Source organism: Balaenoptera ricei, chromosome 13 (genome assembly GCF_028023285.1).
Source record: "Balaenoptera ricei isolate mBalRic1 chromosome 13, mBalRic1.hap2, whole genome shotgun sequence".
Taxonomy (NCBI): Eukaryota; Metazoa; Chordata; class Mammalia; order Artiodactyla; family Balaenopteridae; genus Balaenoptera; species Balaenoptera ricei.
The window spans coordinates 77,007,471-77,030,600 of record NC_082651.1 but is presented as its reverse complement, the minus strand read 5'-3'; the positions used below and the strand labels follow the sequence as shown (position 1 = coordinate 77,030,600).

Here is a 23,130-nt window from a genome sequence, read left to right as displayed (position 1 = left end):
GAATACATAGAAAATTTTAGACTGAAACAAAGTAGTTATTTATTTAAAGCTGTGGGAAACCAGTGTGAAGAAATACAAGGAGATTAAACAGTTTTATCAGTATACTAATATGATAAAAATTTTACTGTATCATTTATTTCTGTTTCATCTCAGACTGGCTTTATTTGTAATCAGTTAAAGTGAACAATTGCTGTTAAAGTGAGTAGTTAACATGTTAGAGTGATCTCAGTAAAATGGAACAATTTGCTATTTAAGTCTTTAATTAAAGAATACTTTAAGTTCAACTAATTGTTTTTGTTTTTTTTTTAAAGAAAAAATATCTTGGAGTTCTCTTTTAGTGTACAGACTTAACAGCAGTTGTTCAGTAAACTTTCCCTTCCTTAATTTGTGTAAAGGTCTGAACACGAGAGACATTCCCCAAACTGCCCGTTTGTGAAAGGTGAGCACACACAGAATGTGCCATTGTCAGTCACTCTTGCAACAAGTCCTGCGCAGTTCCCTTGCACGGATGGAACTGACAGAATATCTTGCTTTGGGTCCGGGAGCTGCCCTCACTTTTTAGCTGCTGCAACGAAACGAGGAAAGATCTGTATATGGGATGTTTCCAAACTTATGAAGGTATGTTTTAATTTTGAAGAAACATATTAGTAATTGAGAAAAAAATCCGTTGTAAATTTAGGCTTTTCATTTATTTGTTTAGGTGCACTTAAAGTTTGAAATTAATGCATATGATCCAGCAATTGTACAACAGCTTATTCTCTCGGGAGAACCAAGCTCAGCAGTTGAATCTAGGAGACCAACTTTGGCATGGCTGGAAGACTCCTCTAGTTGCTCAGATATACCAAAATTGGAAGGAGATAGGTATGTAAATTTGTTTTGATAATATTTATAGAAGTTAAGTGTTTTCCTAAATTGTATATTCTCTTAATTCTAATTAAAGAGGCAGAAAGCGTTGTTAGTCTCAAGAGATTAGAGACTCAATGTTTGGTTAGAAATCTGAAAGAATTGTATGATTCTTGAAAGAAATTTTCATTCACAAACAACATAGTCTATAAAATATACTTTATTTTCTATCTCAGTCTATGCCAGTTGGGAATAATCACACCATTGAAAAGTAAAGTCTAAATAATGAAATGAAATCCTTGGATTAGATTTGTAATTTTGCCTTCTCCTAAATCTTTTCATAGAGCAGTTGAATCATTTGGTTCATTTCCCCTTTTTTCATTAGCAGCTAAAATATAGAAGTGGTAATGAATAGTGAAATAACCCATGGCTAGGCAAGCTGATCTAATTATTTAAAACAAATGTATCAGTAGTCAGCAATGAGTTGAGGTACAATAATTATTGCTAAGGAAAGATTCTGGTAGAATTGTTGTACTGGATTCTATTCAGCTTTTCCGGAGATTCATGATTTCTCTGGCTGTATTTGATCTATGTGGGGGAAAGAGAGTCAAATTAAAATCTCATCTTACCTACTTGTCTCCACAGAAGCTCTGCAGTTGTAACTCCTGAACTGGGTAGGATTATAGAGCAACATTTGCGATACTCCCAATGTAGGCGGAATGAAGGGGTCCATAAGCCACTCAGCTTGTCTTAAACAATAGCAGCTACCACTTTTTAAGGTTCTGATGGTAGCCATGTGAAATGGAGCCTCTGTAACTGATCAGGTGTCCTGGTATACTGAGATCTATCATTTCACTTGCAGGGCTTCTTGTGTTGCTGATGTGTGATTGGTGTTACACCACAGTGATTTATCATTTTATTTCACAGTCTATTTATTTGGTGGCATGCACTTTCATTAAGAAGTAATATAAAACTTTATTAATGGAAATGATTTCATTATTTAAATTAATGGAGAATTCACAACATATAAAATGGGAAGTTTACCTCTGTCTAGTCCCTCTTGCTAATAGTATGTGGAAATTATTAGTAGGTAAATGAATGTGGTCTGAGTTCTGGAACAGACTGAATTAAAGCTTCATGGTGTTCTCAGTTATTTTAATTCCCTGTGAGAGCTTGATGGGAAAGCAGTTGGCCCATTGTTGTCTTGAGTTTGACCATATTTGCCAGTAAGACTGAAAAGTAAGCATGCGTGATCTCTTTGATTTTCTTAGAAATTAGTGGAAAATTATTCATAGAAGATAATGAAACTGGTATGTCCTGAACACTGACTTTAACTAGAACTTTTGACTCAGTTTTGTAATTTGAGGATTAAAAATTGAATCAAGATGTAGTTTTAAGATCACACACATATACACACCTTGGTAAAATGTACATTTTAGGTAAACACTTGTCCAGTATTTCTTGCGGACAGGTATTATCTGAGCTCGTGCTAGGATTGAGATATAAATCGCTCTGCCTGCTTTTTTAAGAGACTTAAAATCTTTCTAGGGTAGAATGACCCTTTTCTCCCAAGAAAGCGTGAAATGAGTCATATACAAAGATTACTCTGTGTCGGGGTGGTAGGAGGAAGCTGAAGAGGTGGAGCTTGAAGCCCTTTCTCTCCCCTTCCTTTCCTCCAGAGGTAGCAGGATTCCTGCTGAATTGGTAGTGGATATAATGAGCCAGACTGCCTCTTCCTCTGTGGCACGAGATATAGTATATTTTGTTTTAAAATATGCTGTGCTTCATTAGCTTGAAGAATAATACATTAATTGAAGAAATTAAAGCTTAACCAAGAAGTTTAAAGTAATTAGCAGTATAGCTTGCTTGGCAATTGTTTTTTGTCTATTTCTACTTAGAAGGCAACATTTGTCTTTGTTCTGAATTTATTTAAGGAAGAATATTTATTTGGGACACATTTAATTTTAATGAATTAACATTTTTGTCTGGATGCCTCGTTTGTATGTTATGTCTTTCGAATTTGCAAAAATTTTCTGAGTTTAACTTTGAAGTTGCTTATAGTATTGTATATCTTAGTTATATATCAAAACTAAGGTACACCTGTAGTATTAGTATATATAATCTTAACTAAGCATTTTAAACTTACCATATATATTTTTTTGCATGTTTATTACTTTGGAAAAGGTTTTGTATCATGTAAAAGACTTTAGTAAATCTAGTGTCTATTATATAAGTACATTTGACCCTTGAACAACATGGGTTAACTGTGTGAGTCCAATTATGTGTGTATTTTTTTTAATAGTGAATACTGCACGATCTGCGGTTGGTTCAATCTGCAGATGCAGAACCACGGATACAGAAGGGCAATTAGTATAAGTTATACACAGATTTTCCACTTAGTGGAGGGTTGGTGCACCTAACCCCTGTGTTGTTCAGTGGTCAACTGTAATGTGTGTTTATTGTAGAAATATTAGAAAATATATGGAAGTAAATTGAAGAAAAGTAGAGTCCCCATTATCATACCATCTAGTCATGTTAACGTTTAGGTGTGTATAGTTTTTTTTTTTTTTTTTTTATATATATATATATATATATATACTCAAGGATATTTATTGGAGCACTTTTTTTTTTTTTTTTCTACTTTATTTATTTATTTTATTTTATTTTTGGCTGTGTTGGGTCTTCGGTTCATGCAAGGGCTTTCTCTAGTTGAGGCAAGTGGGGGCCACTCTTCATCGCGGTGCGGAGACCGCTCTTCATCGCGGTGCGCGGGCCTTTCACTATCGCGGCCCCCCCCGTCGCGGGGCACAGGCTCCAGACGCGCAGGCTCAGCAGTTGTGGCTCACGGGCCCAGCCGCTCCGCGGCATGTGGGATCTTCCCAGACCAGGGCTCGAACCCGTGTCCCCTGCATTAGCAGGCGGATTCTCAACCACTGCGCCACCAGGGAAGCCCTGTATAGTTTTTTTTAAACCCATGTGATTTAAAAAAAAAATGTGTTGATGCATAATTACCCATCAGAGGATTCACCCTTTAAGTGTACAGTTTAGTGGTTTTACTCCTATGATTTTATCACTTAGTAGTATGAGCATTTTTCTGTCAAGAAATAATTTTTTTAAATATTATTTTATTTTGAAGAATTTCACAATAAAGCTTTTTTTTTTGTGGGCTAATTAAGGCAATTATCTGGCAACCTTTTGTAACATTCTCTGTAACTTCAAGACAGCTGAATTCCTTCTTTAAAATATACTACTACTAGATTTTATCTTTTATCTCAGTGTAGCTGGGTAATATTTGGCTATTTTTCTTAATGCAAAAGCCCTCAAAACCTATTGTTTCTTCTTGGTTTGGACTTCTTCATTCTGGATAATTCCCAATCATTAATTTTTCCTCTTAGGATTTATTTTTCCAAATATCTTTATTATTTTTCTGAAACTAGCCAATTAGTGTTTGAATAGCTTGAGGCTGATTAGCAGCTCATCTTTTTCACATTCTTTTTGTTATTTTTAAATTATAGCGCAAAATTTGTTTATGGTTAATTATTACCAGCTGAAAAACTGAAACACAGAAATTATGTCAAAAATATGTAAGCAAGTATCTTCCCACCCCAATTTCAGACATTACTTTAATGCATTAAGCATTAAGCATTTCTAAGGGACATTACCAGGTTACATTTCATAATAAAATAACATTATAAATGCCTAGGTATTTAAGATGGAAGTGCAATATACTGTTTCCAAAAGGGAGAATTACTTTTCCTTCTTGTGAAATGCATCTTTTAATTTTTGTAGTTTAGGTTATCAAAATTTTAGAACTGCTGTAAATGTGCTGATTGTTAGTTCATACACTGCCTAATGTTGTGCTAGAGTGGTCTGTAATTATATCTTTTTTCCTGTTTGCTAACAATGGAGACTGAGGATAACGTTAGATGCAAAGAGAGAGGCTGGCAGTTTCTTGGCCACCTGAGTGAAGAGGAAAAACAGTCTTGTTGTCTTGACTCCTGAGTTATGAGTTTTAGTAGTTTTCCTGCTTATCAAGGCGGTCTTAACAGCCCCTCCCAAACAAGCAAAAAAACCAAAAGCAAAACACAAATGAAATGCATATCTGTGTGAAAACACTTACATACACACATATTTATACAGCTGTTCTATTTGGTTTTAGGGTAACTTTTCTGAATTCAGTAATACAATAGTTACTAAAATTTTACTACTGGAAGCTTGTGCTTGATTTTATTAGCTGTTTTTCTCTTTTTTCATTTTATTTACCCAGACTATCCCTAGTCGTACCTACTCATTTGTCGAATTCCCATAGATTCTATTGTAAATTTTTAGAGATTACCACACTCTATTTCAGGCAAACATTTATTTAATGATTTAAGATGATTCATTATTAGCATTGTTAATCAGTTAGGGTCTCAAACTACTTATATATCATTTAAGCTAGTTGTGTGATGCTTGTTTGAGATGCAAAACAATGGTTGTAACATTGTCCTTTTTTCTTTGCTGTCTCATGTTATGTATACTTTTTTTGAAATGGAAATTAATTTTTAATTTATCTTTTAAGTGATGATTTACTGGAGGATTCAGACAGTGAAGAGCACTCCAGATCAGATTCTGTGACAGGTATGTAAAAAATATTAGATAATCTATTTTTTATATCCTTGCATTTATATAGTTTTTAGGTAAAGCTAAATACCACTTAATTCTGTATTTCTTAGTGCGAACTCTAAATTTTCATTAATACACAAAGAAATCTCAAATATTATGTATCAGAGATCTTGAATTAGTAGTGTGTTCATAGAGTTTCATACTTAAAATTTAAATAGTACCTATTTGAGCCAAAGGAATTAAAATGGATCTTATTAAATCTTTGTCACATATTTCAGGGACATTAAACTCTTCCAAATGTGTTCAGCTTATTTGTATAGTGTATTGTATTGTTAAATAAAAGTAACATTTAAATTAATAATTAATAATTATTAATTAATGATTTCTTATTCTCCCAAAAACATAGGTGAACAGAGAATAAATTTTAAAGTATAAAATCATAGACATTAAGGCATCAAGTAAATGCTGCCTTGTTCATTAACTTATGAAATATTAAGGCAAAAGAGTATGCTTCATATTTTAATGTAGTTATATTATAGGCAAGGCATCTCAGAATTCGAATCCTAACCCTGTCACTTTTTTTTTGGCTGCGTTGGGTCTTCGTTGCTGTGCGTGGGCTTTCTCTAGTTGCGGTGCGTGGGCTTCTCATTGAGGTGGCTTCTCTTGTGGAGCATGGGCTCTAGGCGCATGGGCTTCAGTAGTTGTGGCTTGCGGGTTCTAGAGCACAGGCTCAGTAGGTGTGGCGCACAGGCTTAGTTGCTCTGCGCCATGTGGGATCTTCCTGGACCAGGGCATGAACCTGTGTCCCCTGCCTCGGCAGACGGATTCTTAACCACTGTGCCACCAGGGAAGCCCAACCCTGTCACTTATTATAGTCTGATTGCCCTTCCTAATATATAAAATAGTGATATTAACATCTGTTTTTAAAAATTTTGGGAATTGATTAAGATAAAAATACGTAAACAGATTACCTGGGAAGTAGCCACTATTTTAAAGAAGTGACCATTATTAAATTCTGGCTATTTTCTAATGTCAAACGTCATGAAATAAGGACATATATGACTTATTACATCTCTTTAGGGGAGACTTGGTTTTGTATAGTTCAGTTGTTAAAAGTTTTGTGTCTAAAGTTAGTATAGAGTAGCAGGTGCTCTCAATTCTAATTTGCTGTAAAATCTTTTTAAAGCCACCAGACAGAATACTGCACTGATTTTTGGGTTAACCCTCATTTGTCTTTTAAGGCAGTTCTTAGCAATGAAAAAAATCAAGAAAAATGTAGGAAACTGCCCCGAATAATATACAAATGTGTAATTAGCGCTAGGAAAAATAATTGATTACATTAAAAAAATTTAGTCTAATGAAGAGTGCTCTTTTTCCACTTTGTTATCCCTTTGCAAAAGAAAGGGCTACTATTACATTTTGAAAAATCTGATGAAGAATAATACATTGGTCACTGGTTATCTGGAGATCTGGTTAGAGCTTGAACTCTTTTGCAAAATAAGTCTTTGGTCTTGTCAAGTCACTTAAACTCTGGGCTTCAGTTTTTCCTTTGTCAAGTGAAGTATTTGAACTAAATTTTCCTTTTTCTGCTCTTAATTTTTTTGATTCTAGCTATTATCCTTTCCTTTGTATGCTGTGGCCTAGCTCTTTCCTCTGGGTCTAAGGATCTCAGTAGGTATTTTTGTAATTATAGTACTTATATATTGATCTATTTCCTTATCCCTTTTCTACCTTTATCTTTTTCATCTATGCCTGTTTGATCTTTCACACTTCCTTTAGATTCTGTAGTCCTGTTTACTTCACTTCCCACTTACCATATATTTTTGTTGACTCTTTTTATGATACCTCATCCAGGGTTGGGAGTGGTGTCCTTATGTAGTATTAAAAGGTAACCATGGGCTTCCCTGGTGGCGCAGTGGTTGAGAGTCTGCCTGCCAATGCAGGGGACACGGGTTCGAGCCCTGGTCTGGGAAGATCCCACATGCCACAGAGCAACTAGGCCCGTGAGCCACAATTACTGAGCCTGCGTGTCTGGAGCCTGTGCTCTGCAACAAGAGAGGCCGCTATAATTAGAGGCCCGTGCACCGCGATGAAGAGTGGCCCCCACTTGCCGCAACTAGAGGAAGCCCTCGCACAGAAATGAAGACCCAACACAGCCATAAATAAATAAATAAATAAACCCAAAAGTAAAAAAAAAAAAAAAAGGTAACCATGGTAAGAGAAAAAAATCCTTCCACTTCAGAATTTTTAATTGCCTCATTTGAGGTTATGTAAGTAGTTCATTCATTTATAGTAAAATATGTATCTTCTAAGCTAATTCTTTTATATTGAGAGACTATTGGTGAATTTTGGAGGCTTGTGATATTAATGGGAGATGTATTCTTCCTGAAGTATCTAAAATAAGTCATAGATGCTATTTCAAAACTTAAATTTACTAACTCCAAGTTCTTCCCGTCAAATTGAATGATATGGTCTGAAAAATTGTAGAATATATTTCTTAATTTCAAAAATGTGAGTGGAGACTAAGAGACTTTTATCTGTTTTTTAGTTGAAGGTTATGACTTCTGTAAGTAGATGATGTCAGAGAGAAAAGTTTGCTCTTTGGGTCATATATCAGAATTAAGGGTACATACCTTCTTGTGTAGAAGGAGAAGAATGTTTGGCAAGAGATTGAAGAACAGTTCAAATTGAAATTTGATGGTTTTAGGAAAATGCCTAATGTAAACCTCTGGAAGTTTGGCTGGCAGAACTGTGGGTTGACACTACGTAAGTAAGCAGAATAGAGAAGGGTTTCCCAATATGATTATCTGAAGAATATTATACTGCAGGATATTTGTAGGTATGTTCTGTAAAAATTTATTCTGTGGTCCAACAGTTTTAAGAAGTTCTGAGACAAGTAAAGATAACAGTTTTCCTTACTGCAGTATTTGACAGTGGTCGTGCTTTGTCAGTCTTCTGAGGAGAATGTACTGCATACGCTGTTTCCTAGACATCGATTAAATAGTTGGGAAGAAACAGAGTAGTAATGCCACTTGTTATATTTTCTTTTTTAACGGATAATCTCATCTCACATGTCTTTTGAATATTGTCTTAAATGTGTGTTAATATATGTAACTTATGGTTAATTTACTTTGTTTTAATATGTACATAGACTAAAATAGCTTTTTCTTGGCAATTTCCTGCCATAACTGAAAAAAAAATCAGTTAAGTAAGTTTCAATTTAGTCCAATAGATAGTTAGCATCCTCAAGATTTACTACAGTGTATTGCATGTTACAAAAATCTCACTCAAAATGATGTTTCAAATTTCAACCTCATATCTAAATGAGTAAATTCGTAAAGTAAATATTGCATGGCAATATAAAGGCTGCATGTGAATATAGTCAAATGAGTGGTTAAAAGCTTCATTAGTACAATTAAATTAAGTTTATAACTAAAGTTTTTTCTGCTTTGCTAGAAATGGATTTAGTTTTAGATGATAATAGTGACATTGTGTGAAATGAGAAGTTTATGCTCAGAAAATGGGAAGTCTAGATGAAGCTGTCCGTGAGCATTTTGAAGATATTGCTTATGAAATCGTTAACAAAAATGGTGTAAACGGAGCTTTCAGTGTATCTCAAGTGTTGGATGTTCCATGAATCTCTGTTGCTCATTCCTGTACTTGGGTAACTTTCAAACCTCCATGCAATCACCTTGAGTTATTTTATACTTATTTCCTTACTCTTCTATGTTCTTCTTAATCTAAAATTGTAAAACCAATTCCAGTTTTTTTGGTATTTCCACAAGTTACATAGAGTGACCTTTACATTATTATTGCTAATAATGTTGTTGCCTGATAGTTTGTGCTATTGAGGAAAAAAACAGATTGGTTGAAACTTTGCATTCAGTATCAAGAGATTATACCTGGTTTAGAGGTTGACTGACATCTACTTCAGGGTTTTGTGTTGAGAGAGATGGTATTTTTGGAGCATTGAGACTGAGGAATGACCTTTATACTATTTGTAAGGGGACAGCTTGAAGATCACACGGTAGACAAAAGGTCAGTAAGGGTAATGTAATGTAGTTGACTTGAAATGAACTAAAAATGAGAGGATAATACAGAAGACACTTATTTCACTTAAAATGACAAATTTTGGGAACTTTTTTTTCTAGTTATTTTTTTCTGAGCTGAGGTTAGAATTAAATTGCATACTATGACAGTCAACTGATAATTAGCATGGTGGGGTGGGAGAGAGGTGATGAACTGAGATTACAGTAATGTTTCATGGATATTCTTCAAAGTGCATAAATGACAGATGCATAGTATTGAGTGTATTTTTGGTTTAGAGTTGAAGGACAGAAATCTTTTATTTTGATACTAATAATGTCTTCGTTCTTTAACCCTTTTTTTCTCCTTTTTTTTTTTTTAAAAAAAAAAAAAGGATTTTGCTCACAGATTGCCAGGAGAATATATTCTGAATTTAAAATGATTTTTGGAACTCTTTAATACCTCTGTGGTTTTTCTGAGTAGATTCATCTCAGGTTTGATTAAATTTCCTTTAAAAGGTCTTAAATTCTTCCACTAGTGTAATTAAAATGCACCAACTGGATGAGTTAAAAAAAAAAAGAAAATTAATGAAAATGGTATACTACAGATTTTGATTTATCTTCACAAGGCCATTTGTAACGAATATTGTTCCTTTTCAAAGGGCATGCATCACAGAAGGAAGCCATGGATGTGAGCCTTGATATAACAGCACTCAGCATCCTCCAGCAGCCAGAAAAACTTCAGTGGGAGATTGTTGCAAATGTGCTTGAAGATACTGTTAAGGATCTTGAAGAACTTGGGGCAAATCCTTGCTTAACCAACTCTAAGAGTGAAAAGACAAAGGAAAAGCACCAGGAACAACACAACATTCCCTTTCCATGTTTATTAGCTGGAGGTTTATTAACATATAAATCTCCTGCTACCTCACCCATTAGTAGTAATTCTCACAGGTCACTGGATGGTTTAAGCAGAACTCAGGGTGAAAGTATATCAGAACAAGGGTCAACTGACAATGAATCCTGCACTAATTCAGAATTAAATTTTCCTCTGGTAAGAAGGACTTTACCCATTTTGCTTCTTTATAGCATCAAGGAATCTGATGAGAAAGCAGGAAAAATCTTTTCACAGATGAACAATATAATGAGTAAAAGTTTGCATGATGATGGCTTTACAGTTCCCCAGATTATTGAAATGGAGCTGGATAGTCAGGAGCAGTTGTTGTTGCAGGATCCTCCTGTGACTTACATTCAGCAATTCGCAGATGCAGCAGCCAGCCTTACCTCTCCAGATTCTGAGAAGTGGAACTCTGTGTTTCCCAAGCCTGGGACTTTGGTTCAGTGTTTGAGGCTGCCAAAGTTTGCGGAGGAGGAGAATCTTTGTATAGACTCAATAACTCCTTGTGCTGATGGAATTCATTTATTAGTAGGACTGCGGACATGCCCTGTTGAATCCTTGAGTGCAATAAATCAAGTAGAGGCCTTGAATAATTTAAATAAGTTAAACTCTGCACTATGTAATAGACGGAAAGGTGAGCTGGAATCAAATCTTGCTGTAGTGAATGGTGCAAATATTAGTATAATCCAACACGAATCACCAGCAGATGTACAGACTCCTTTGATAATTCAACCCGAGCAGAGGAATGTTAGTGGTGGATATTTAATACTTTATAAAATGAATTATGCCACTCGGATAGTGACTTTAGAAGAGGAGCCAATAAAAATCCAACATATCAAAGATCCCCAGGACACAATTACCTCGCTCATTTTGCTTCCACCAGATATATTGGATAATCGAGAGGATGACTATGAGGAACCTGCTGAGGAAATGCAGTTAACCTCAAAGAATGGCATTGAGAGAGAGAAAAAGTCTGATATTTCTACTCTTGGACACCTGGTAATAACCACTCAGGGAGGATATGTAAAAATATTAGATCTTTCAAACTTTGAAATTTTGGCCAAAGTGGAACCTCCTAAAAAGGAGGGCACTGAGGAACAAGACACATTTGTTTCTGTCATTTACTGCTCGGGCACAGACAGGCTGTGTGCATGCACCAAAGGTAAGCTATTGATTGGTTTGGTTCTTCTACAAATCTTATAAAATCAATGTATATGGCATTCATTTATGTGCATACTTAGCATGAATTTTAGATCCATATAGATGGAGAGAAATTTATTTCTTTTGTAATGAAGTGGTAAATCTTTCTACTGTTTTAACTGTTTTTAAAACTTTTTTCTACTGCCCTAGGTAAGGATTCTAATTTTTTTTTTTTTTTTTTTTTTTTTTTTTTTTTTTTTTAAAGATTTATTTATTGATTGGTTGATTACTATGTTGGGTCTTCGTTTCTGTGCGAGGGCTTTCTCTAGTTGCGGCGAGCGGGGGCTACTCTTCATCGCGGTGCGCGGGCCTCTCACTATTGTGGCCTCTTTTGTTGCGGAGCACAGGCTCCAGACGCGCAGGCTCAGTAGTTGTGGCTCACGGGCCCAGTTGCTCCGTGGCATGTGGGATCTTCCCAGACCAGGGCGCGAACCCGTGTCCCCTGCATTAGCAGGCAGATTCTCAACCACTGCGCCACCAGGGAAGCCCCAAGGATTCTAATTTAAATAAGTTAATAAGTCTCTCAGAAAGTATCTTCTCTGCTTTAACCTCAAGAAAATAACCTGCTGTTGTTTCTGTGAGTCCCGACTCTGCATCTGCTCAAATTTGTGGCTTTGGACAAGTTACTTTAAACTCAGTAAACCTTTGTTTCTTTATATATAAACTAGGACAAGGCAGCCTATTTGCAGGCTTGATAGAATTAAATGAAATAATGTATGTAAAGTTTCTGGCACAAATACATGTCCTTATTTCCTTCTGAAATAAAAGTATTTAGTAAATAATTATTAGTTTTGCCAAATAAGTTTTTCTTGTCTTATTTACTGCTAACCTTTTGCTGATAGTGCATCAGTTTTGCCACATTTGAGGCTGCATACAGAGTAACAGATAGTGTTACTAAGGAGTTACTGACACTATCAGGCAAAATGAATAGTCCTATTGATTGTTTAGTAGGAATTTAGGGCCAGGAAATATTTGAAGCCTGAGTAACTATTACCAACGCTTGGCAGAGGAATTGGGTTTGGGAAGAGTTATGCATCTCATTTGTGGTTCTGGTAGGAATTAACCTGAATTTTTCCTCTCTTTAAAAAGATTTTAAGAGTTTGGCTAAGAAGGATAATGGTGGACGTAGTGGTGTGGATTGCCTTCTTTGAAACACATCTAGTGAAATAACAAGGGGGAAAAAAAATCTTCAAATAACATCAAAATCCAACTAGATTATTTTAAAAAATGAGCAGTGTAGAATAACTTTAGAATAATAGAACTTTCAGAAAAACCATTAAAATACTATGGGGTGTCAAGGATAATTTGAGCTTATTAATCATGTATATGCCAGTTCATTTCTGTGAGAGTTTTACAACTCTGTTAATTTGTTTAGTCATCACACCAACTTTATGAGTTACGTACTGTTACTGTCTCCATTTTACAGATAAGGAAACCGAGGGAAAGAGGTTAAGTAACTTGCCTAAGTCACAGAGCTAATAAATGACAGAGTCAGCGTTCAGACCTGGGCAGTCTGTCATCAGAGTGCTTAAACTACATTAAACTGCCAGAATGTAATAAAAGCAGAACACCCATACATTGAATTTTTTGGAATATTTTAATCTGAAAGATTTAAAAAATGAAAACAATATAATTTGCTGTAGGCCATCCAGAAGTGGAGCTGGGTTTGGAACCTGAGTTACCTGGTCCCAGGGCACATATTCATAAGATACTAGTAGTTTCCACAAATGCAATCAGAGTTTAATTATTTGATTTATTTGATGAGATAGCTTTTGGCAATTCAGAGGAGAAATAGTATTTAAGCTATGAAATAGATTAATGTTTTCATGGAGTTTGGACAATGAAAATTTCTAGGAAGTGATCTCATGTGATAGAATTTATTTAGATGAATTGAAGGACAAGAGAAAGCCTGAGAAGTTAACCACTTTAAAAATTATCCCCGGGGCTTCTCTGGTGGCACAGTGGTTGAGAATCTGCCTGCCAATGCAGGGGACACGGGTTCGAGCCCTGGTCTGGGAAGATCCCACATGCCGCGGAGCAACTAGGCCCGTGAGCCACAATTACTGAGCCTGCGCGTCTGGAGCCTGTGCTCCGCAACAAGAGAGGCCGCGATAGTGAGAGGCCCACGCACCGCGATGAAGAGTGGCCCCCGCTTGCCACAACTGGAGAAAGCCCTCGCACAGAAATGAAGACCCAACGCAGCCATAAATAAATAAATAAATAAATAAAATTAAAAAAACAAAAAACAAACAAACAAAAATTATCCCCCAGTTCTTTAAGGGTTGACTGATCAAGATGCATTTGAAAAGATGAGATTAATAACAATAAAGAGGACAGAAAAGTTGATGTTTTAAAATGTGTGTATGACAGTCCATAAAGTAGATTTTTGAAAAGCACTGTAGACTGTAAATCAAATGGATTTGACTGTGTCTTATGAGTATATTCAAATAGCATAAGAGTCTTTCTCATGGAGAAACATTGAGTCTTTTGATAAAAATCTACAATTAATGTTATAAGTTAAATTTATTATTTTTTTTGCCACACCACACGGCATGTGGGATCTTACTTCCCCGACCAGGGATCGAACCTGTGCCCCATGCAGTGGAAGCGTGGAGCCCTAACCACTGGACCACCAGGGAATTCCCTATTATTATTATTTTTTGATGAGAACTCTTAGGATTTACTCATAACAACTTCCATATATAACATACAACTATTGATCTGTTTTTATTTCACTGATTCCTTCTACTGTCATCTCAAATCTGCATCGAGTCTCTAGTGAACTTTTTCATTTTAGATACTTTTCAACTCTAGGATTTCCCTTTTGTTCTTTTAAAATAATTTGTTTCTTTGTTGAGATTATTTATTTGTTGAGTTATTTTCACTGTTCGTTCTTCTCATTCTCTATACCTGGTTTCCTTTTATTCTATAAAATATTTACAATAGCTTCTTTGAAGTATTTGTCTGCTAAATCTAAATATGGGCGCTCAGAGATATTTCTCATTTTGTTTTTCTTGAGCATGCGTCACTCTTCACGTGTTTTATAATTTTTAATTTAATACTAGACATTTTAAATAATGTTGTAGAAACTCTGGACTATGATTTACCCCTCTCTGGAGGTGGTTGTTGCATTGGTTATTTGGTAACCCACCTGGACTAAATCTGTGAAATCTGTTTCTTCTGCAGTGAGCAGCCACTGATGTTTCTTTCATTTTTTTCCCCCTCTGGTTTTTATTTATTTATTTATTTTTAAAAATTTATTTATTTTACGTATTTATTTTTGGCTGTGTTGGGTCTTTCTTGCTGCGTGCGGGCTTTCTCTAGTTGTGGTGAACGGGGGCTACTCTTAGTTGCTGTGTGTGGGCTTCTCATTGCGGTGGCTTCTCTTGTTGCGGAGCACGGGCTCTACGTGCACGGGCTTCAGTAGTTGTAGCATGCGGGCTCAGTAGTTGTGGCTCACAGGCTCTAGAGCGCAGGCTCAGTAGTTGTGGTGCATGGGCTTAGTTGCTCCGTGGCATGTGGGATCTTCCCGCACCAGGGCTCGAATCCGTGTCCCCTGCATTGGCAGGCGGATTCTTCACCACTGTGCCACCAGGGAAACCCTCTGGTTTTTATTTTTAAGACTTGTTTCTTATTTGTTGCCTCTCTGTCCACATAGTTTAGTATTCAGCCAATGATTTTGATAATTGGTTGTGACGAAACACCTTTACTGGTAAGGTTGTGTTCATGTGTGCCCTGGCTGTTATTTTCTTTATTTTTATTTTCTCTTGTGCCCTTTCAGGTCTTTTCTGCATAGGCATGGGGACTTGGTTGACTGAGAACGTGTTGATGGCTTGGACCCCATCTGGTCTTTGCTGCACATATTTGCAACCTCTGATCAATGTGGGATATGTGGAATGTTTACCAAGCCCCCTATGTTTCTCTCACTTCCTGTAATTCTTTGTTAATCTCCCGTTATTTCTAGTGTTTTGCTTGCCCTACACAGGATTCTGACTTCAGACAGTAGAGTAGATGGGCCTTCTTTTCGCCACTGAGCCACTTTAAGCAGACAAGCTTTCCAAATCAGTGAATCCCCTGTGGCAGTAGTAGCATATCTGCTGGTTTTCAACGTTTGACCCGCTCTGTTTAAATTACAGTTTTGTCCAACTTTATAGATGCTTTTCAGGAATAAGATTTTTGTCTTCCTTATTATTCTGTCACGCTGGAAGCGAATCTCCAAATATTCTTGGTTTTTTTTTTTTTTTTTGGTCTTAAATATTTGCTAAGCCCGTTTTCCATTTTCTTTTCTGTGATAGAAATATGAAAAATAGAAATTTGATTTGATTTCATTTTATTGTGAATGCTTCAAAAAATTAAGAATCTTTGTTCAGTTTTGTTACTGCTGTGATTAAGAGGTTGGGCTGTGGATTCCAGTATAGCTAGTGCATCAGTTTCCTCATCTGTAAAGTGGCCACAATTATACTCCCTACTTTAAGGTTATTTGTGAAGACTAAATGAATTAAGCATTTAAAATAGTGTCTTACACATGTAAGTACTAGATAAATAACTGTTTTTACATATGTTTATGTATTTGCCATTTTCATCATTAAATTTAATTTTCCTTGACAGTTTGGTTTCTGAATTCTTAGAGATATGTCACTTTGGTAGCCCTCTTTTTTTGCCTTTTGAGTGATATTAAAATAAATTAAGTTTCTTAACTAAGTAGTATGCACTTGTCTGTTTACCTATTTTTCATGTACCTACGTTGATGGAATTTTACTACCCTGTAGGTGGTGAGCTTCATTTTCTCCAAATTGGAGGAACCTGTGATGATATTGATGAAGCTGACATACTAGTGGATGGATCTCTTTCTAAAGGAATAGAACCGTCTCCAGAAGGTTCCAAACCTTTATCAAATCCTTCAAGTCCTGGCATTTCAGGTATGGTATTAACTTTTTAAAATGATTCTTAAAAATGCAAATTCTTGTGATGTTCAAAGTTTTCTGAATCTTTCATATATAATCTTAAACATTATTTCATTTTTTATAGTCAATTTTTGGTTTCTTTGAGAGAGTTCATTTCCTTGTTGACATTCTCTTGCCAGGCTTGTTTTTGTATATTGTTTATCATTATTTTTTCAGTAGTTGGAAAATGTTGTAAACATTAAAATAAGAAATGGTTCTCAACCTGTGGTAGGTTGACCAGTTTTGGTGAAGTCACCTAAGAGGTAAAAACATTATTTTGGTCGTTAAGGAGCTTTCGGTCTGGTTAGGGAGCAACAAAGCATATGAAAAAGAGAAGAGTTCATTAAGTAAGTGTAAAGTGAGTGAAATGGCTAATATTACTAATATTACTACTGGAATAAAAATGCTGAAAAAATATTCTTTCCCAAGGGAGATATATTCAGACTCTCATTGCCCCATTGTGAACCTTTAGATAGGTTTGGTTTTGTTTGTTGTTTTTGCCTTTTCTCCTAATCCATCTTCTCTACTGCCCTCCAGAACTTGTTTTTCAAAAGAAGTAATGTTAGCATTGTTACTCCTGCTTAAAAATCTTTACTTGCTCTGTGGGCTAATAACTCTAGTCGTTTTCTCAACCTCCAGTTATAGGAAACTTTTCATGATTTCTTAAGTGTATTCAGTTTCAAGCTCTTCATATGTTACACTAAGCTCTCTTTCCTTATCCTTTCCCTATACCACAGTTCTTTTGTACTTCCATTGTGCTGTTATGTTTTATTCTTAGCACTTACCACATTTTATTCCCCAAACCTAGCATTTAAAAGAAATTTAATGAATCTTTAAAGAAAAAATATGTTTAAACTCAAATGTATTCCAAACAAATAATACATGAAGTTGGTATTTGTTCTTCATGAATACTTACATTTGTGCATTTGATCATTCTTCTTTGCACCAAAGGGAAACTTCTAGTGATTACTAGTATAATATATCTTAATTTTAGTGATTACTTGTATAATATATAGCAGTCTTTACTACCATAAGACAGGGTTTCTCATTCTCAGCACTATTGACGTTTCGGACTAATTCTTCGTTGTGGGAGGGCTGTCCTGTGCTGTATTAGCAGTATCTCTGGCTTCTACCTACTTGATTCCTGTAGCACACACAATTATTCTCAACCAAATGGCCTTGGGGAGGCAAGATTATCCTCTGGTTGAGATAAAGTGACTCATGTCTCTTGCTATGTATAATTAGACTTGATTGTCTTGATTAACTACACAAGTTGGTTTAAAAAGCTAACATATTGAATGTTTTCATATTTTATAGGGTATTGGTGTAATAAGAGTTTTCATATAAATTCCATAAAAATACTATTTAGTAAAGATGGATTAGATTATAAAGAAATAAATAAAGAAGGAGCATTGATATGCTGTTAATGTTTACAAACAACATTTAATACAGTTTCAGTCAGATTTTTAAAAGCTCTAAGCTTTGAGGAAAAATGTAATTTGAAGTACACTTGTAATAATTTTATAGAATGCAGTGTAGACTTTCTTTGTGAAACTATTCTAAACTTACCAGATTTCATATTTTAGTCTTTTTTTAAAGTTATTTTTGTTAATTGGAATAAGAACAACAGTTTTTCAGCTTTGTCCTATGTTAGGCATTTCACAGATGTGAATACATATATTTGTAAAAGCAAACTAATCTCTCTGAAGCAGGTTGTTACTCTTATAATACTGGTATGTATACAAGGTATTCTTAACTACCCCAGAAGTGGAAAAAATGCTGTTTAAGCTTTTGGTTTGTAAGTATTTGTTTGCCGTCAGTATAGCTTTGACTCCTTAAAAATTACTTTTTAATAGAGTAAAAAGGGGCAGATATTATGTGCTTGCAGATGTTTAGCATTTTGTTTTGTAAATAACAAAGTATAAAAGTTAATTATTGATCTGATGTAAGTCAGGCTTGCATTTCAGCACCACTACTTCTGTTGCCCTTGTTAACCTGGTGCTCATTAAAGCTCAGTCAGGGCTCTTCTAACAGGTTGAGTTTAGGTTTCTCCAATAAGTACCCTTTCTATAATTTAAAATATTCAAGATGGATTTTTCTTAATGCTAGTTATGTAGTCAGGGCTAGTTACTTTAGTTGTATATAGGTATCTGAGCCTATGTTATTAATAACTTTGAGGCTATTTGGTGAATGTTGTAATTGACTAGACAAAAAACATGGATTAAAACTTCTTTTTTTAAAATCTATTTCAAATTCTACATTCACTATTGTTAAGGAGTTGATTTATTGGTGGACCAGCCATTTACCCTTGACATCTTGACGTCTCTAGTGGAGCTAACTCGCTTTGAGACTTTGACTCCACGGTTTTCAGCTACTGTTCCTCCGTGCTGGGTAGAAGTTCAGCAAGAACAGCAGCAAAGGAGGCATCCTCAGCACTTGCATCAGCAGCATCATGGAGATGCTGCTCAGCATACTAGAACTTGGAAACTACAGACTGACAGGTAAAACGTTCTTCCAAGTTCATCTTCTATATTTGTTAGAGACAACATAGAATTATTATATATGATACTCTTTCTCTTAACTTTTGCATATTAACAGCTTTGTTTCTTTCATTTGTCACCTTAATTTTAGAAATTCCTATATTCTTAGTTGTAGGATAAAACGCTAAGAGTAATCCATCATTGCGGTTAGTTTGTTAAATAAATTTGTGGATTGTGTGACTAAATATTTAAATGTTTGTGTAGGTACTTTTTTTTTTAATATGAGTTTTCCTTTTTTCTGTTTTTTTTAAATATTTTTATTGGCGTATAGTTGATTTACAATGTTGTGTTAGTTTCAGGTATACAGCAAAGTAAATCAGTTATACATATACATATATCCACTCTTTTTTTAGATTCTTTTCCATTCAGACCATTACAGAGTACTGAGTAGAGTTCCCTGTGCTATGCAGTGGGTTCTTATTAGTTATCTATTTTATATATAGTAGTGTGTATTTGTCAATCCCAATCTCCCAATTGTGCAGGTACTTTTGAAGGCACTAATAATATGGCTTTCATGGAATTTACATTCTGGTGGGGATAGACAGACAGTAGCAGATATCTACTATGTCATATAGTCATAAAAGCTCTGAAACATGTTAAAACAGTATGGTGATAGAATAGTTGTTAGGTGTGTACATGTGTGTGAGAGTGAGAGAAGGAGAGAAAATATGTGTAATATTTTTTATATAAGGGCCCTCAGAAAGGCCTCCATGAAGACATTAATTTGGAGACAATAGCAAGTACAGAGACCCTGAGAAGTATGTTTTATGAATTTTAGGAAGAGCAAGGACACTACTATTGGAGTGCAGTGAACATGGAGGAGAGTGGCAGGAGGTGAGATCAAAGGAAATAGTTGGTAGCCAGATCATGACCATCTTTATAGTCCATAGTGAGACTTTTATGTTGAGTGAGATGGGAAGATGTTAGATGGTTTTGAATATAGAAATGATGCGATATAATTTATATATTAGAAGGATACATTAAGACTACTGTGCTGATAGTAGATTAGAGTGGTTGTGGTGTGTGTATTGGGGGGAAGTGATAGAAGCAAGGATTCTAACTTGATTGCTATTGTGGTAATTCAGGTAATTATGGTGGTGTTGATGGTAACTTGGACCATGATGATAGTTGATGGAGGAAGTGAGAAGAGTGGTCACATGTAGTTTGGAGGTAGAAGGAATAGTGTATGCTAATGTACTGAGCATCTGGTGTGAGTGAGAATAGTTAAGGATGACTCTAATGTTTTGGATTGATCTAACTGAAAAATGGAATTTCTTTTTACTGATAATTGAAGTTGGTTATCAAGTAATTTGGGTTTATTTATGATAAGTTTGAGATACCTGGTAGGCATTTGGATATGAATCTGGAATTTAGTGGAGTTTCATTTTTCAGCATATATGTAGAATTTAAAATCAGAGAATGGACATGTATAAGATATACAAAAAGTTCTTATTTTAAAATACAAATTCCTGTGACCCCACTCTTAGATTCAGGGTGGGGCCCATGAATCTGCACACAATTCTGATACACAGTAGCTCACACTTAGAGGAACAAGGGCTTTTTGGAATGTACAGTTCCCAAGACAGGTAGAGACTCCTAAGGTAAGATTATTCATTGCCCTAAGTTTAATCTTTCTCAATAGAACTGCTTATCTTCTCTCCTGATCCGATTGAGAAGCACTAAGTTTTGTTGGAGGCAGCAAATCAGAGTACGAAAGGTGATATTAGTGGTAAGATGGTTAGGGCTGAAGAAAGATTTTCGCATTATTTATTATTTTCTCCCTTACTTGACAGCAACAGCTGGGATGAACACGTTTTTGAATTGGTTCTGCCTAAAGCTTGTATGGTTGGACATGTGGACTTCAAATTTGTTTTGAACTCAAACATCACGAATATTCCACAGATACAAGTGACACTACTGAAAAATAAAGCTCCAGGCTTAGGGAAAGTCAATGGTAAGAATGGATTAAATTTTACATTTGAAGATTTTATCTTGTAGTTGGTTTCTTAAAAAAACGAATTTTCAACTTGGCTGTCTAGGTTTGACGTCCCTCCTTGCCCCCCCGACCCCTGTGCTATTTTCCTTCTTTACTTTCTGTGGCTCTATTTAGAAAAGTTAATCCAGAGAACATTTAAGAGCTTTTCAGTAACTCACTGTTGTTCAGACTTGCATAAACTTGAGTAGTTTAATTATGGTTCTTGGGAAATGCAGTTAGTTCCTTTGTGAGTTAGTTTCACTTTTAGCATTACTAGACTTACGCATTTCTCTTCCTAAGAGGAGACTTCATTGGGAAAAGAGCTTTGTTATGGAGTCACATATTCTTTTAAGGTTATTAGTAAAACCCAGAATGTAATGCCAGATATATATTCATCTTTATCTTTCTTACAAGTTCTGAATTTGATATATTGAGTTATTAAAATAGATTGTACATACTTGGCATATTGGAAACTAGATGTTATTTCTCAGTGTTTTCTTCTTAATAGGATAATTTAAAAAACTGGGGATAATTTAAGAGTAAAATGGCTACTTCACACCAGGGGTAAAAATATTGAAACCTGAAAAATTTCCTATTTTACAAATATGTATGTATGTGTTTGTATATATATGTGTGTTTGTATACATATGTGTGTTTTTGTGTGTGTGTGTATTATTTTGAATCATGACAGACTCTGATGTAATTGGGATAGGACTTAGGTGTTGGTATTTTCAAAAGTCTACATGTGCGGTATTGTGTAGCCTAGGGTAAGAATTCTTAGTTTAGTTGCCAGCAGATTATTTCTTCAGGTGAATATCCACCATTAAAAGAGAGAAGAGTGTATGAAACAATTGAATCTAATTTTCTTCTTCTCCTAACAACCATTTTAGCATCTGTGATAAAAATCACTGCAGTTCCCAGGTTAACAAAGAATTTTAGAATTTTAGGCACATAAATCATTGATATTAAGCAAAATTAAGTTTACTAATATTTTTATCCTCTAGAAACAGCAGTAGATAGGCAGATCACCTTTCCTTTGTCTCCAGCTCTTAACATTGAAGTGGAACAAAATGGGAAACCGTCCCTGGTTGATTTGAATGAAGAAATGCAGCACATGGATGTAGAGGAATCACAGTGTGAGTTAAATTATAGAGCTGTTGTCCATGACAGTAAAAGGAGTAGTGATCCAAATGCATCATGTTGGGCAAAGATTTCCTTATGGCTTGCAAAAACATGGTTTTAAGAACACAGTTAAAAATAACCTATAATTCTGCTTTGGCAGTATGCTTTAACTTTCAGCTCATCTTTGTGAACACAGCTGCACTAATACTTGCATTCTTGTTTTTAAATATCTTGAGATTTGAAATCATGTCATGGTTCTATAATTTTTTTTTTAATCAAGGTGAATGTAAATAATATGGGAGTGGAAAAGCAACATAATATATCAGATAATTGATTATAGTTTCTTAGCATGATAGTGAATTCTTTTTTGAACACATTCAAATATGGAATTTTGTGTGGTGCTGTTACATGTAAATGGGATGGATATTTGCTTATTAAATATTACATTTTAAATTATAAGCTAATTTAAAAGAAAAATGTGTATTTTTCTTTTTAGGTCTTAGATTATGTCCGTTTTTAGAAGATCACAAAGAAGACATTCTGTGTGGGCCAGTATGGCTTGCTAGTGGCCTTGATCTATCAGGGCATGCTGGGATGTTGACGTTAACAAGCCCCAAACTTGTTAAAGGTGAAGTAACATATTTTACAAAAGCAGAATAAATAATCTCACAATTGTAAAAGTTGATTAGAAAAAACTGATTTCAGAAAAGTAAGGTATTGTTTTTTGGGGGACTTTTCATTAGTGATTCCATCAGTTTCCTGGTAGCTGAGGTAATTTCCTCTCATAAGTGATTATTGTTATGTGAAACTTCAGATCCTACCTTCTGTGTCTTGAAGGTCTCACTGCTTTTTAAAAAAGCATAAAGAAGATGAATGTAGGATGACTTAGCATGACATACAGAATTCTTCAAATAACCAGACATCATGGTCTGGCATGTTTGCCTTTTCCATCAGTTTAAAGTCCTGTGTCTTCAGAGTGTTG

General features: G+C 35.2%; 1 protein-coding gene across 3 annotated transcripts in view; it reads left to right on the top strand.

Annotated features, from left to right (window-relative positions):
* Positions 1 to 23,130, top strand: part of BIRC6 (baculoviral IAP repeat containing 6) — a 249,518-nt gene that overhangs the window by 50,606 nt on the left and 175,782 nt on the right. For 2 of the 3 annotated variants that reach the window (XM_059943629.1, XM_059943628.1), the window contains exons 7-15: positions 396 to 618; positions 701 to 861; positions 5,405 to 5,463; positions 10,136 to 11,530; positions 16,338 to 16,487; positions 18,787 to 19,012; positions 20,845 to 21,005; positions 22,031 to 22,162; positions 22,645 to 22,776. In XM_059943629.1, the coding sequence (XP_059799612.1) occupies positions 396 to 618; positions 701 to 861; positions 5,405 to 5,463; positions 10,136 to 11,530; positions 16,338 to 16,487; positions 18,787 to 19,012; positions 20,845 to 21,005; positions 22,031 to 22,162; positions 22,645 to 22,776 (2,639 nt within the window). The remainder of the gene's footprint in view (positions 1 to 395; positions 619 to 700; positions 862 to 5,404; positions 5,464 to 10,135; positions 11,531 to 16,337; positions 16,488 to 18,786; positions 19,013 to 20,844; positions 21,006 to 22,030; positions 22,163 to 22,644; positions 22,777 to 23,130) is intronic. The other variant, XM_059943630.1, reaches the window with a different exon arrangement.